At 40.6% G+C, this 16092-nt stretch overlaps 1 protein-coding gene across 2 annotated transcripts; it reads right to left on the minus strand.

The window, feature by feature from the left end:
* Positions 1–131: 131 nt before the first annotated feature.
* Positions 132–14743, minus strand: znf384a (zinc finger protein 384 a). 2 transcript variants are annotated; one of them, XM_030412277.1, is made up of 12 exons: positions 14591–14743; positions 13371–13424; positions 12518–12585; positions 11385–11712; positions 10527–10649; positions 9787–9950; positions 9628–9704; positions 8762–8986; positions 5925–6092; positions 4728–4806; positions 4228–4386; positions 132–4032 (listed from the first exon to the last, which is right to left on the minus strand). In XM_030412277.1, exons 2-12 carry the CDS (start codon positions 13417–13419, stop codon positions 3637–3639), a joined length of 1836 nt encoding a protein of 611 aa, XP_030268137.1. In that variant the 5' UTR covers positions 13420–13424; positions 14591–14743; the 3' UTR covers positions 132–3636. The 2 variants fall into 2 exon arrangements, with proteins under 2 accessions (XP_030268137.1, XP_030268138.1); XM_030412278.1 differs by lacking the exon at positions 5925–6092.
* Between the last annotated feature and the right edge of the window lie 1349 nt (positions 14744–16092).

Raw genomic sequence — 16092 nt, forward strand, 5'->3', positions numbered from 1 at the left:
TTATATCAACCGCGATCACATGACAAAATCAAACATTCAAGGTAATTGATTTTATTTCCTGTTTTTCTAAAATACAAGATGTTTTTCATAAACTGAGACACATTGTATTCGATCACTCCCTTGACAAACTATTAGTAGGTATTAAAAATAAAGTTTTATTTCTTTTTTACAGCACAATTTCATTTGGCCACACAGTAACTGCAATGTGGGAGTCTTGGGCACTGTCTCACTTTACTCCCTTTCACACACTTTTAACTGCTTTCCAAACAGTTTTTTACTACCACTGAACAAATGTACCACTCTTGACCCACTGTTGCAATTTCCACATCAGGAGGCTGACTAATTTGTTACACACACAGCAACCACACAGTATCATTGGACTACAAATCAATGTATGAACACTATTTTCTCCACTGTGACGTTGGTTATGGAGCATTATCGATAAATATAAGAAACCTTTGCAGGAACAGACCTAACTTGCGTCTCAGATTTTTACAAATTGGTAAAAAAAAAAAAAAAAAAATCATTGACAGTACTACGCAGTCCGGATTTTAATAAAGAAATCAGACGATTATGTTTTTTCATCATAAACTGTTGTCGAACTTTATTCTCCGTAAGGGAAGAAACAGTCTGTTCAGATGAGCAAGAGGTGTAACTGTGCATACAGTATGCAAGAGTGTAGCATAAGAGGGTCATTATTAACTGTATTATTATCAGGAGCATCAGTAATAATATTAACAAGAATATTGAGAATGTGTTATTTTTCATAAAGGACACAATGAAATACAAGGAGGAGTATACATGAAGACAATCAACCTGTTGCACAGGCTGCTTGAACATTTTGATTGGGTAGCTTGTGCACAAAAACATGGCAGCAGTGTCCCTGGTCACCTACACCACAGCCCCAATTAATTTAATTCAATTGTTGAGATATACTCACAGTTCATTTATGAAAATGTTCATAAAGAACGTCTCATGGGTGATCTATATTAAGAACTGAATTCTGGTTGCGGTGGGCCACAACTGTCTTGTCTATGAACTGAACTTTCAGGTAACTTGGCCAAACCATTTCAGGTTACGTCATAATTAGACTTAATATCAACAAGTGCAAAGGGCGATGGTGGTTGAAACTACAACACATGTTGCGTAGTCATACGTTACAGAAAGAGAAAATTATTTTAATGCAGTTTCACCAACTTTTTGGGCAATCCCCAAATTGTTCAGAGCTGGAATCTATCATGATTTTGCAGACTTTGCTGGGGATGGATGCTCTGGTCCATCAGCACTAAAGGTGACCTGGGATACAGCCAATGATTTGGTACTTGTTAATTTGAGTTTCCTTTAGTTTCCATATATGCTTTATACAGGACATTCTTCCCTTTTACAGTTGAAAAAAGTATTTTCTATCTATTTTATGTACAGCATACTGCAATACAATAATGCCTCGGATTGATAGTAATGTGAATAACATTTGCAATACAGTCATAATGAAAGAAGTAATAATATGTATGAAAAGTTCTTTAAAAAAAGATTGATAACAGTACCTGTCAGCCATTTTTATCACACAGTCATTTCCCCAACAAGTGCCCTGACAATGTCGAGTTGGGCTGTCTTAACTCAGTGGAGGAAAGCAAACTGCCTTAATCGAAATAGTTACAAAAAGATGGGGAAAAAAATCACTCTTGAAGGATTTTTCTCTCTGTTCCCTTCGCATTCATGCAATCACTTTGCTTTCTCTCTGAGCTTGTTCACACGTTCCTCTATTGGTAGAAAAATACATACATATGATATATTAAAATAAAAAGTACAATGATGACAAACATAGGCATGAAGTACAAGCTTCATCAAGTGCTTTCTTTTTGACCCCTCCCACCCCCCAAACCCCTTTATTCACTCATGTTTCAATCTCGCTCTGCTGCAGATTCCTCATGTTTAGTGCACAGGTCCGTCTCTTTTGTTCAATACTTTGGGTTCTGAAAAAGAAACTGATGGAAGGTTGAGTGAAAATTAGGACATCATGATTTGTGAAATGCACACGTTGAGATTCAGCACCAGGCTTTAGCCTCATCCTGGACTACACCCCACTCTTTTCTTTCTGCTGCCCCTCTTCTTCTGTGGTCTTTTCAGTTCAGTCTTTGTGATCCAACCCTTTCTGTCACCGGTACCTCAGCAGTGTTGTTCAAAAGCAATTTAAATGTATTAGCTTCCTCATTTTTCAGGTCAGTACCACTGCTCTTCCATCTCAGCTGCTATAATAAATCTCTAGTCTTTCATCACTGATTCCTTGTTTCTCACTTGTTTTGGCTTAAACTAAATAATGGACAATGTTCAGATTAATGTGATCTGAATGTGTTCAAACATTACATCATTCTCTGGACCATAGATGTGCAGAGAATAGTGTAAATATTATTTTACAGATATTTTACACCTTCATCCTCCTTTGATGCCTATTGCAAACAACGCAATACAACAAAAAAACAAAAGAGAAGGGACACCAATGAGCCTCTTTGATCAAGATTCTCAGAGGAGGACTGCTGGTTTAGGATCAGTGTATTAACTGTATTTTAAGTCAGAGTCTGGTCCGTCCACTTATGGCTGATTTAATGTGAAATAGGACTAAAGATGCTTTTGAGGAATTCAGGTCTAGATTTTGTCCCGTCCTCAAAACTAATTATGTAATAGCCAAAACTGATTTCAGATTAGTTTTCAATAGTCCTCACAAACTGGAAGACTGCGGTTTCAGGCTGAAGAATAAAACTATGTATATCAGAGTCCTACACCAGCATTTCTACTGAGAGATACTTCGCACAAGTGGGCTCAGGAATCGAGAAGCACATTGTAAAATATCTGTGTTCTAACAAGTAATTCACTGTTGTACTCAGCATTAAAGCTTCTTAAAATAAAAGGAGAAACTGGCATTGTGTGGATTCAATCTTACTGTTATCTTTGAAAATGACCCAATCAACCCCTTTCAAAATAATCTCACTCAATGCCAAAGGAAAGTGGGTGTAAAGTGATTCCACAAGTGCAGAGGTTTCAAAGTGGGAGGTGGCATTCCAAGGAAGCTTGTACAGTTTGAGGGGAGGCTCAGTGAATGGAAGTGAAAAATTATCACATAATTTATTACCTTAGTTCAAGAGAATAGCCTTGATGTGTGTGAACTGATGTAAAGGAATAGTAGTGATGCAGTAGTTTGGCGTTATTTTTGTGTTTTTCCCACTTTCCCACAGTCAGAAACTAATAAAAGCCTTTGGGCAGGATGTTTTTCTGAAGAAAGTTCTATTTGGTGCAGTCTGAAGTTATATTATTAAACTAATATGAGGATGTCTTGACTCAAATACTGAGTGTCTGTAGGATAAAATAGGCTAAGTGAGGGGAAATATTTGGTGCCTTCATCTTGTCAGTCTCTTGAAAACACCTGCACTTGTGTCTAGTCACATTTCCAAATACAGCCAAGTGTCAGTAAACCAGATAATTTGCATATGGCTAAAAATATAGTAAAACTTCCCACCACAGCCATTTGTCTTGCTTACGAAGAGTAGAACACTGAATACAGTTAAATTACTTGTTCACATGGACCTTTTTACACTGCAGACACAATTAGTAATTCTCTCAAACAGAGTGGGAAGACGCAGCCTATGAGTTCATATGCTCCACCTGTATGGCTGATGTGGAGACGGTGAGGCAGAGGTCTTTGTGGGTCACTGGCACATCTGCCACTGTGACTGGTTTGTACTGGATCTCATTGGCTGACACTGTCTTGTACTGGTGCAGGTCAAATGGGCATTGAACCACAGCTTCTGTGGGCTGTTGGTGTGACTGGTAGCTGCCGGGGGGTCCAGGGTTCTGGTTGTTAGGGTTGGTTTGGGCTTGAAGGTGACCCCCTCTGCCCCCTCCTCTCCCTCGGCCACGTCCTCGGCCTCTGCCTGATCCGCCTGGCGTAAGGCCCTGGGCCTGCTGGGCAGCTACTGTTGCTGCCACTGTTAGCGGGTCGGGGTTGTGCTTCCTCATGTGTTTCATTAGATACGTCTCCTGCAGTTGGGGAAAGAGAAGTAGAAAACATGAACTAATCATAAATATAAATAAACTGTATATGAGATTGAGGAAACTACATCTACCAACGAGACACATTCTCCAAGCCTGCAACTCTCTCCATATGTGTGTTTTTTGTCATATTTAGACGAGAATCACACGTACATTGAATGTCTGATGTGTGACGGTACGTACCGAGGTATATGATCTGTTACAGAGGCCACAGGAGAACAGCTTGGCATGTTTGACGGTGTGTGTGGACAAGTGCACCTCCAGGCTGGCAGCGTCTGTGTAACCACGGTTACAGTTGTGGCACTTGTACGGCTTATCTTTGTTGTGTTGCCGACGGTGAGACTGTGGGAAAGAGTGATACAGATGTTGGTTTGGATAAACACTCTATACGTTTTGATTTCCAAATACACACTGCTTCAAAATCTGATGTTGAGAAAACCACAAAAATGTCTTAATGACCTTTTTTTTTAACTTTCTATTCTTTTTCACAAACTATGAAAACTGGAAGAAGCATGAACATTTGACTCTGCTAAGACAAAATATTTTCCTTAGTTTCATGTGACCAAAAAATAAAGTTTACAATCATGTTTTTGCCGAAAACGCAGGAAGACACATCAAGGAACAACAACAGGAAATGACGCCAGCTAGTGACAAACAAGGATCAATCCTATGAATTAATTTACCTGTAAGTTTGACAACTGAGTGAAAGACTTATCACAGCCAGGATGGTTACACTTGTACGGTCGGTCACCGGTGTGAATCCTGAAAAATAAACGAGGCACACGATGAATTAATTACACTCTATAAATTACTTTTTTGCTACACTTGACACAATGAACGTAAACACACGAGTGATGGTCATTATTGCGATTACATACACTGCTGTGTGTGCAATATGTTGCAACATACTGTACACACAGCAGTGTTATGCCAATCAAAATGCAGCGTGCTCATGCCTCCACAGACATGCCATGTATCATTTACCATATTAACAAATAAATAACACTGAATATATTAAGTGCATTTTAATGGCATTAAGATGAAGACCTGAGTAGATCTGGCTGTTAATTCTCATATTTTCTCATATTTTCTTTTCTTCTGCTCTTATTTACACAAAAGTTAATTCCTTTTAGTTGGGGCATTTTTTGTGTTTTTTGGTACCACTGCAAACAAACTGTACCCTGCTTTTACACCAACCCTTTTAATCCACTGTGTAGTGTGAGAGAGGCTGGACATTAATGTGTAACCTGTAAAGCTAGGAGTTCAAACACGAAAAAACAATGCCAGAGAACATCCTGAACCCTGACACCGCATCATATGTTTTAAAGTTTGAGTTCTAAGTGTGGAAATTTCCTTTTCCATTTCATTGCACAAGAACCACATGGGATTTTTCCTCCATTCACTAGTAGGATAAACTTCTCTGTCCACTGGCTGTTGTCAATTTTCAAGATATTTTCTTCATCAAGTGTTAAGAGGGACATCTTGCAATGGCACTTGATCTATTAGCATCGAATCAGTAGCAAGCGCTAGCCTAAACTGCTGTCAGATTCTTGGTTGCAGCCAACCATCTATCTCTCTTTAATATCACCTTCCCTTCCTTCAAGGCTGGAAACTACCATAAGCATAATTAATGTCAGGAAAAGGTTCTGGCCCAATCTGAGTTAGGGCAGCTAATGTCTTTGAGAACTCGGATTTAATATTTTAAAAAGACACTGTGACAGGCCCTCTGACAACACAGCCTGGCTACCAAAATTGAATGGCACAAAAGTGTAAAAGATGCAAACAATCACAATGCCATAACTCTCCACTCACCAGCTCCCATACATGCACACATAAAAACACATCCAGCCATTCAAACACAGCCCAGCCCAGCCCAGTACCGTGTGTGCTGCTGTAGGTGACTGAGCTGCCTGAATGTTTTCTGGCAGTAGGAGCAGGTGTAGGGCTTGGCCCCGGTGTGGATGCGGATGTGCTGGGACAGGTAGCTGGAGTTGGCAAACGACTTGGAGCAGTGGGGACACTTGTGGGGCTTGGCCTCAGTGTGGTTTCTAACACGGGAAGCCGGGATTGGAGGGGTGAGGAGATGGAGAGAGAGAAACAGAGAGAGAAACAGCGAGAGATTTTTAAGCTACAGCATGACCAAACTTCACGATGAACCGAGGACCAAATCATGCGATAAGTAAACAGGATCCGCGATCAACTGCTTTGATCACAGATCATTAAGTTTGACAGTGTGCTCTTTGTGCTGTGTCTGAGTTGTGAAAACACAGAACAAAAACATACAGCAAGCACAGTCACGCTTTTCTCTTTCTCTCTCTCTCTCTCTCTCTCTCTTGCAGTCTCTCCATTTGGTGTGCCCTGCTTTGAGTGGAGTGTGAGTGTCTATGAATGTCTGACTCTGCTGCAGTCAAATGGAAATATAAATTCAGGATGAGTGGCAGGCCAGTGGAGCACATCGTCCTGTTTAAAATTAATGGCCTGAATTCTACAAAGAAAGACTAGTGCATGGCAATAAGGGAAATGAAATCTCGAAGAAGGTGAAAGATAAGGTCAAACATAAAAGTAATGGCGGTATGAATGGGAGACGGGTGCTTTCATCACATACACGGACACAGAGAGTAACGTAATCGAGGTAAAACTACTCTAAAAGTCTGATTAGTGGCTTTATCTGTTAATATAAATGTAATCATGAGGGTGTGTACAACATGCAGGCAGACTCAGCGCACTCAAGAGTCCCGAAAGCGACAACGAGTCTGTTTTGGTTTAATGGGTAAATTATTGTACACATGTAAAGAGTACTCACATGTGTGTGATTAAAAGAACACACTGTTCTTCCAGCTGACACATTTTAACTAACTAATCATCAGCTTTGTCATTTACAAGCAATGCCATGTGATCTTAGCTGAAACTCTGTGTTCACAGCTTTTTCTGCTTGAATGGAAATTAAAAATGAGAAGGGAGTGTTTTAACATCACAAGTGACTCCAATGACAGTGAAAGGCTGTAAAGGTGCTTTGAACCACAGACAGGATGTTAGAAGGAGTTGTGTGAAAGCAGAGATGGATTAAAAGAAAATAGAATAACTACAATTAGGCAACATGCATGCAGTTCAGTTCCAGTGTGTTATAGTATCATGAGCAGGATGAGGGAGTTAAAACCAACCACCTGCTGATAAAGGTGTGTTTTAGTGTTAACTGGTGCTGTAAGTTGACGTCTACCAGGGCTGTGTACTGGCAAGAATCTGACGATAAGATTCAAAATATTGCGGAATACTGTGTAACTAAAGCACGGCTATATATAAAATTATAAATCAGATTTTCTGAAAACTGTCAGTCTATAGAGCACACTACCATAATCATAAAATCAGAGTAATAAAAGTGAACTTTTTTCATTGCAATATAAAAAGTGAGATCTGCATCTGTATTTATGACTGATGCTGTTTCATCCAACATCACAGTTCTGTCTGTGTAATCTGATCAGAGGAATTAGCCTTAGACTGTATCAGTGAATATAAATTAACAAAACTAATTAAACACTGATACAGTTGTTTTGAGACTGTAGCATCACAAAACACAATATCACTAGTAAGTGACCAAAGCAATTGTTAAATGCAATGATGATGCTGACTTCCTGGCCTGATAATTCCAGTTAATCCTCACTTACAAATACATAAACGTAACATGCAAAGAACAATGATTAAATAAAAAGTTTGTTAAGTAAGTGCTGCACCTTTGAGTGTGATGCTTAAGCCACGTTTCCACCGCAGGAACTTTCCCCAGGGAATAGGAAGCTTTAAGAAACTTATTTCCACCAGGGATGTTCCTGACGACTACATTTCCTGATGATTAAATGGAGGTTTATACTTAAGCCAAGGCCACTAAAAGTAAAAAAATACTCTGAAAAAGCCCAAACTGAACACAATTTAATCAGAAATGGTAAACAAATTTAGTTGGGTATACTTCAAGAGTTATTTGAAACCTCAAAAACGTGACAGTTACCTGTCATTGTTAACATAAGTAACGGATACTTCGACACGGAAGACAGGACAGTCAGTGCAAATGACGTCACTATGTAATTTAAATGTGTTTCGTTGTGGTTAAGTCTTAAATGAAACCCACTGAAGGGCTGCATGGTCGGGCTTATAATGTAATTGATGTGCTTGCTGTAGCAGCACTTAATATTCTTCTTGTCTTTGATGGAGTACATATTGCTCACTTAATGGTCTTCAATGTGTCAACATGCAAGAATTCATTATCAGTCTATAAATCTCCATACAGCCAAACACTTAACCAACACTACAATTGAGCAACTGTCTAGGGTGGTGTAGTGTAGCTGTAGGGTCTATGTTGACACGTCGACATAGAACTACAGAAGAAAGCAAACAACAGATTAACAGATGTCGATAATTGATCAGTCCTTGTTGTACAGTTGAGTGTGTGTTTGTATACATCAGTGGACTAATTTGCCTAATCCTTGCGGGTCTCTAGACTACAGACCACAACTGGCTGACTCTGGGTATTTTGGGTGGAAACGCGGCTTTAGACTCTGCAAAAAGAGCTTTACACTGTCAACACTGTGGCATATCCTAAACTGGCCACCCTTTCCCCCCTTTCATCAGTCACCACACACAGGCCCACACATGTGGTTTAACAACAGAAACCACATGAACAAGCAGGCGCACACACTCACAGGACCAAACAAACCACTCAGCCCAGTACCGTGTGTGCTGCTGTAGGTGACTGAGCTGCCTGAATGTTTTCTGGCAGTAGGTGCAGGTGTAGGGCTTGGCCCCGCTGTGGATGCGGATGTGCTGGGACAGGTAGCTGGAGTTGGCAAACGACTTGGAGCAGTGGGGGCACTTGTGGGGCTTGGCCTCAGTGTGGGACTTGGCGTGGATCTGCATGTCTGACTTGCTGAAGAACGTCACAGCACACATCCGACACCTTGGCAAGTGAGGAGTGAAAGAGAGAAGAAAACCTTTACGGTAAACAAAGTAGTCAGTAGTGTTGTACAAAAATATCAACCGATTGATGCTGAATATTTTAATCTCTTCTCATTTTCTACATCATCAAGACACGCGTACCTGCTACGATTTCTCTACAATAGTAAGCTGACACAGTGCACACGTAGGCCCGTCTTATCCCACTCTTCTATGGTCAGAAATAACTAAACTGAGATGCTGTTGTGCTGAACACACAGTACACACGCCTTGTTATATTTATTTCTAGATAAAAATCAAAAATGTTAAGCCTTCAATATCATGTAAGTTTTACCCTGTGGTATCCATTATGGTACTGAATATTTATATTTTTCATGGTATTGTGACGAAGTAAGAAATCTTTGTAATGATCTTTGTAATCTGTACAGCACTTTGGTCAACTTGGTTGTTTTAAAGTGCTTAACAAATAAAGTTGGATTGGATTGGATTGGAACCCAGTAGACTGGTGACCTGTTCTTAAAGTATATTTCAAATCTGTCACAATCAACCTGATGCAGCATTTGAGACTGTAATGGATGAATGTCTGCTACTGCTATTGGTGTTGGAACGATCCTAATGCTTTTCTCTGATAAGTCTTTCCACTACCTGTAGGATTTGGGGCCATCTTTGTTGGTATGATCATCCTCATCATTTGACAGGTCATATGGGTCAGCAGTGGGGTGCTGAAACAAAATAACAATAAGTCAGTTATGAAAAAGGCACAGGCACTTGCTGCAACAGAGAAGGAACACAGGAGACCCTCACCTGTCCTCCAGCTGCGAGGTGCGCCAAAATTAATGCATCGCTACCTGGAGGAAGGACCCCACCCACTCCAGCTAATCTCCCCATCCCCTGTTTGCTCTTCCTGCCTCGCTTTGATGGCGTCGGCATGACAACTGCAGGAGGGATAGCGATGTCATCCTTCTTGTCTGTAACAAGAGAAAAGTAAAAAGACAAAAGAAAGGGAGGGGAGGGAGACTTGTGTGAAGTCAGCATCTATAAGAGATGAGATATTGTGACGTAATCAGCCACACATCACCTACATGAGTTACAATGCAGAGAGACGTGCTGCCTTGGTCAGCAGCCATACCACAGCTTATGAAAGAGTATGGACAAACACATGTGTGTGCATACTTGCATGTGTTGGGATGTAACAACACAACAAATGCTGAGATAAATAAATGGTGGGTAGAAAACAGGACTGTCACATGTGCTTGATCACACCAAGATGACATGTTTAAAGAATTTAAAATACGGAGAAAAAAAGGTTTTATTTACTACAAACCAACTAAACTAATAATGAATCATCTAAAAGTTTGTGTCACTTCACTTTGTCACCAGCAGTATTTACAGTGGGCAAGTTATAGTTGTTTTATTCCTGAAAAATCTAATTCAAATTCTTTTGACAAATACATGTCTAAAAATAATAATCATAAATCTTTACTATTATCCAACAAATGTAGTTTGCATTGACATGTCGAGAGGACTCCAGTGCCTGTGTTTACCTGTATTTGAGGGGTGCAGTGCAGACACTATCATGGTGGTGGCAGTGTGGGGTCCAGTTACAAATGACTGCGTGGAGGCAGTGGGGACCAGTGTGCCTTGAGGGGTGGTGATCACTAACCCCGCTAAGAGGAAAAGAGAAACTGTGATGTGGCTGTCCATCAAAACAAACATTTTACATGAATTCTCTTGGCATTCTACAGAGAGGTACTAACAAAATGCGCAATGCCCAATATTTAGAGCCACAATAATACTTTGTCAAAGCCACAGATACAGTTGACAAAACACTAATTTTCTTTTCTTAGCTTTTTTTAACTAGTTATATGGATCAATATTCTTTGACGCTAGCCTTTCATCTACAAGTAGATGCCCGTTTTCTTCTGCACAGTGACACAGCTGGCAGGTGTAGTTCAGTAGAAAGAGAAAATAGTTAATTTAACGAGGACTGTAGATAATCTTTAGTAACCGGGTCATGATTTCTGGGGAAAGACATTTCTGTTGAGTTGCTTTGAGCACCACAAGCTAACTGCCCTGTAATTGTATTCTTTTTGACATAAGGCAGATATATGTTTACAACCAATATCTCCAAAACTCAGCAAAACAATCCAAAAATATTTAACTGTCCCTGTAGAACTGCTGCATATAACCTGTTTATACTGATACTGTTTACAAAGAGACTTTTATGGATAGAAGGAAACTACACAAACAGCTACGGTTGGATATTTATAGTGTTCGTGACGCTCATGCAAACATTTCAAAGTGATAACAACAGACAAATTTGAATAAGACGATACAGAAATGGCAAATGGAGTTGAGATGTCATGATTCAGGCAGGAAAAATGAAGCCGCAGCGCACTCACCCGCAGTCATGATACCCGTAGAGGGAACAGGCACAACGGTGATGTTCTGGGACGTGTGGGACTGGTGCAGGTGTCCGCCGACCACGCTTAAAGGTCCGCCGCCACTGTTGCCAACACCACCTCCTCCCATGGTAACCCCGCCTCCTTCCTGCTTGGGGATCACCCGCAGCCCGCCCCCTCCGTCCACTGAGCCGGGGATGGCGAGTACAGCCGTGGGGTAGTGCGGGGAGGCGGTGGAAGACGCGGAAGAGTGGGGGAAGGAGGGCGCACCGGCCTTCTCTTGACCTAGCTGCTCCTTGGTCTTGTTCAGGAACATGGCGTTCTCGATCTAGATATGGATGAGTGGAGGGGCGGGTTGATGGTGAGAGGAAGGAAAGAAGGAAGTAAAAAGGAGGAAAGGAGCATAGGATGGGTGAGGGTAAAATATTTGGAGATTTCAAAAGGATGGCAAGGTAAGGACGGGATGGTGGAGAGAGGGTGAAGGGTGCAGTACCCATACAGGCCCAAAGAGATGAGGAAGACAGGCGGGGTGTGAACAGAGGGGAGGAAAAGTACGATGATAAAGAGGGCAGAAAGTAAGACATGCGATTGAGGAAGGAGGGCACAGGAAGAAATAAAGAGAAGACAGAATGGAAGTTACAAGGGTGGAGAACAAGAGAAAATTGACCCAGGACCAGAGGGAGGTGATCCAAGCGGGAGGATGAGGAGGACGGGAGCAGTAAAATGTGCGTGATGAAGGGACAAAGATGGTAAGAAGACCACAGGCGAGAGGATGAAGGGGGGCGATGCGGAGGAAAAGAAGGCAAATGGGAGAGAAAAGAGAACGAAGGCATAGTGAGATGCAAAAAAGTAAACGAAAAAAGGGATCAACGAGAGGTTGAAGAGATGAGACAGGAGAGGGACAGGAGTGATCACGTGAACTCTCGTCATGTCAAGAACTCACATTCAAACATCTGCAATGTCAGGATAAACTTCACAGACTATGCCAGCATTATTTGTTGGTGTTACGTAATGTTTTAAGAATTTTCCATCAACAGTCAAAGTGATAACCCTTTGCGGGTATCTTTTGACGTAGCATATACCGCTATACCATGTGTATTTCAAGACAATTCCAACAATAAGTTTGTCTCTACCTGTCCTTGTACAGTGGGGACGGGAGACCAAAAGTATGATGAGTTGAAATGGGAATCGTCCATTATTTCTGTAATTAAAAAGCAACACACTTAGAAAACACCTGTCCTCCTCCTCCTTTCTCCTCCTCCTCCTCACTATGCTCTTCTTCTTCTGTTTCTCTCATGTGAAACGAGACCATGCACGGCTGCGTTTCAATCATCTTAGTTTGCTTCCTTTCCACGTGTCCTCTCCTCCGCCAGCTCACACACTGAACACGCCAAGTTTCGGCATCAGTGCGGAGAACTACCTGTTTCTAGGTGCGGCTGGTTAACAGCCTCTTTTTTTGGAGAGTTTTGAGGGATCCCATTAGACAGAAACTGCCGTTAAGATTATTATTTTTAACATAATAAATCAGATTCATAGAGAAGAGGATGGGAAAAGAATCAGGTCAAGATGTTAAATCCTGTGAGGGATGGACATTAAACAAATCTACAAGAGCACAGAAGAGGCAAGAGCTGAAAAACACTACTAATAATAATAATAATGATAATAATAATAATCAGTCTTTGAGCCTTTAATAATGTTTTGTTAAACAGACCATGCACTTCCTCAACACTACCTTACACAGTATGTGTCGCTATTACCAAATGAAACAACCTTTGAGCGGCTGATCTATCTTCTTATGTCAATCAGTCTAGTTTTGAAAGCAAAACTATGTCAAAACTACTCATTGCACAGAGGTTCTCCCAAACGAGATTGCTCAGAGAGTGTGTGTTGAAATGTCATCCTTCCTAAGAGTGCACATGGTTTGCAGAAGACAACACCCACTGTTTAGAAAAAAAAGACTACGGTACTATCTTTTCATTATCAAACCTCTCATCTTCTGCTTCCTGATCATCTCCCACTGACACATAGGCAACATGTTTTCTGTAGCACAAGAAAGGAAGGTTCATAGTTTCATTGTTCTACTCCTGCATGCATTTGCAATTTATTTCTCACATACTTTGCTGTCATAGTAATATTCTACCACGTTTTTGAGATTTGTTGTTTTTGTCTGTAATGCATGTGTAGATTGTGAATACCATGCATAGCCATACTGCTCACATACCAGGAAGAGCATGCGTTTAATCACAAGTTAGTGAAGCTGCACTGATATTTGACAAAACTGATAACTGTTGGGGGAATAAAGGCCCATGAAAAAGAACCTTCAACATAAAAAGGTCAGATCACTAACAAGATCAACTCTCAAAGTCTGAGGTAACGTTATATGTCATGCAAAACAATTGGCAATGCTCAACTCGAGGCATGTTTTACTTGTTTTTCATGAGCCTCGTCTCCCCTCTTTAGTTGCAAAAGCTGATTAATAAATAATGTGTCAATCTTCTGAGGCAGATTCATTAATTTCCACCAGAGTGCTGCTAGCGGACAACTTAGGGGCCGATCATGTGTCACACCAAGTCAATCGTTCAGTGCTCCGAGAGCCATTTTTTGACGAGGGGCACAGGCTGGCTCCTAAACTGTGGCAGTGCTAGCTGCGGGCTGACGTTAGCGATGATTGATGAAATCTTGCAAAAACAAATTTGTCAGAAATCATTTATATCAGTGTGCCCCTTGCACAAACACCCAGCCTGTATGTGTTGCACTGCACCGAACCTGCTGCCGAGCGCCTAATGAGATATCTGAGTTGTAAACAAACATGGCTAGCGTTAGCTGGTTAACGCAACAAGACAAGGGAAGCTAGCTAACTTGCCTCCATTAATTTTCTCCTTTTGTTCGCTGGCTTGCTCTAGCTACAAGGAGGCCCGTGTTTTCATATGCTGAACTAGCTCGTCGCTTGGTAAACACAAACATCCTCGCTGCCTACGCCTCCATTCCTCACTCCCTGCTCATCTCGCTGAGTGAAAATAAAAAAAGAGAAAAAAAAAGTCTCGAATAAAAAAAAACGAAGACAGAAAAAAAAAACGTCGACGCCGTTGCCTCTGTGGGAGACGCAGCTTTCATGCAGACTTCCGGTGGTTGGGACGACAGTGCTCTCAGACACACTGAAAATAACAGATAATTAATAACCGACAAATAACTCCTGTGTTAATTACCGGTGAAATCGATTCCCAGTCAACCCCCCCGGAGCTTCCTCGGGTCGGGACAGTTGGGAAACTTTGTCCAAATCCGCCCCTCAAACCCTCAGATGTGCCTTTTTTTTCTTCGATTTTTTTTCCTTTTTTTCCCTCCAGCTCACCTCAGCAGAGTCAAGTCCAACGGTTAAATGGCTGCCTTTCCGGTCCTATATTTCAAAATAAAATGCGCATTGATTAATAGTACTCGTGTTTTTTTAACAATAGTACCAGCGTTACAAATGTTAAACTAAATCAGAATTACAGGAAACTCATTCATACAGCTCCTACTGTTTATAGGAAGCGTTTTATATTAATCTGGAAGACAAGTCCCCCCTCTCGATATTAAAATGGATATCAGAAATGACAATTTTGTATTAAAAAAAAGAAAGAAAAAAAGATTTTGCAGCCTATTATTGAATAGATAGAAACATTATCATTACCAACTGTGGACTGTACCCTTTGAACTGGCTCCATTGTAAGCTAATAATAATGTTCAGGTACAGTGGTTAAAAAAGCCTTAGTGACAAGTGTGTCACAATATATACTTTTATTTATGTTTTTATTTTAATGGTCTTGTTATTGTATTTTTGTATCCATCCATCTAATTAAAAACAAAATAAAGTATTGAAAATATAGGCTTTACTATCGAGCTAACGCCTCTTAAGGTTAAAAGTGGTATTATGAGCTGGTTTGAAAACTATTGCAGCTAATTCTCTGACAAAACATCAAAACTGTTATTTCTTCACACTTGTATGATAATGCTTGTCCATTTTTTTCCCCAATGTTTTATAGGGGCACTTTGTAGTTTTGGAGATGAAATCAAAACTCAGAAAATAAATTTAAACAATGATAATAATGTAATAATACAAGTATTGATAAAATAAAACAATTTACAGTTCTCCTTTTCTTCAAAACTTTTAATAAATTAATATATTGACTGTCTACTTGGCTGTCAACACCGCTCTCCATTTTCTATACATTGGTTTTACTCGAGTTTTGAAGTTTGTTGATCATGTGTTAATTTGAAATACTAGTCCATCTTACTTCCTGTACTAGATTAGCTATCTCTGGCTAGCTTGACGGAGCTAACTGCCTCCATTCAGCGCCTTCCGGTGTATTAATTGTCCCGTCAGTGTGCGCGGTTCAGAACATCACTGTCAGGTTCTGTGCGAATATTGGACGCTTCAGCTTTGTTCTTAAGTATAACAGTTAATAACTACGTATTTTAATATTTTTAATTGATCTAAACTTCCACTTTAAAAACGTCATCATTGCTGCAGTGCTTTTGCAGGCTATCCAAACTATTCAATCACAGTTATTTTCTATTTTTTCTATAATGACTTTAGCATCAGGGGGTTGACACGTCGCTGTGGTTACAGACTTGCTGGTTTGAATCCCTGGATAATTAAATAAATTAAGATGCAGAGGCTAGAACTGCATCCCCAGTGACCCTTGGGCAAGGCACTGTCGCTCCAATGACC

This window comes from Sparus aurata, chromosome 3 (assembly GCF_900880675.1).
Source record: "Sparus aurata chromosome 3, fSpaAur1.1, whole genome shotgun sequence".
Taxonomy (NCBI): Eukaryota; Metazoa; Chordata; class Actinopteri; order Spariformes; family Sparidae; genus Sparus; species Sparus aurata.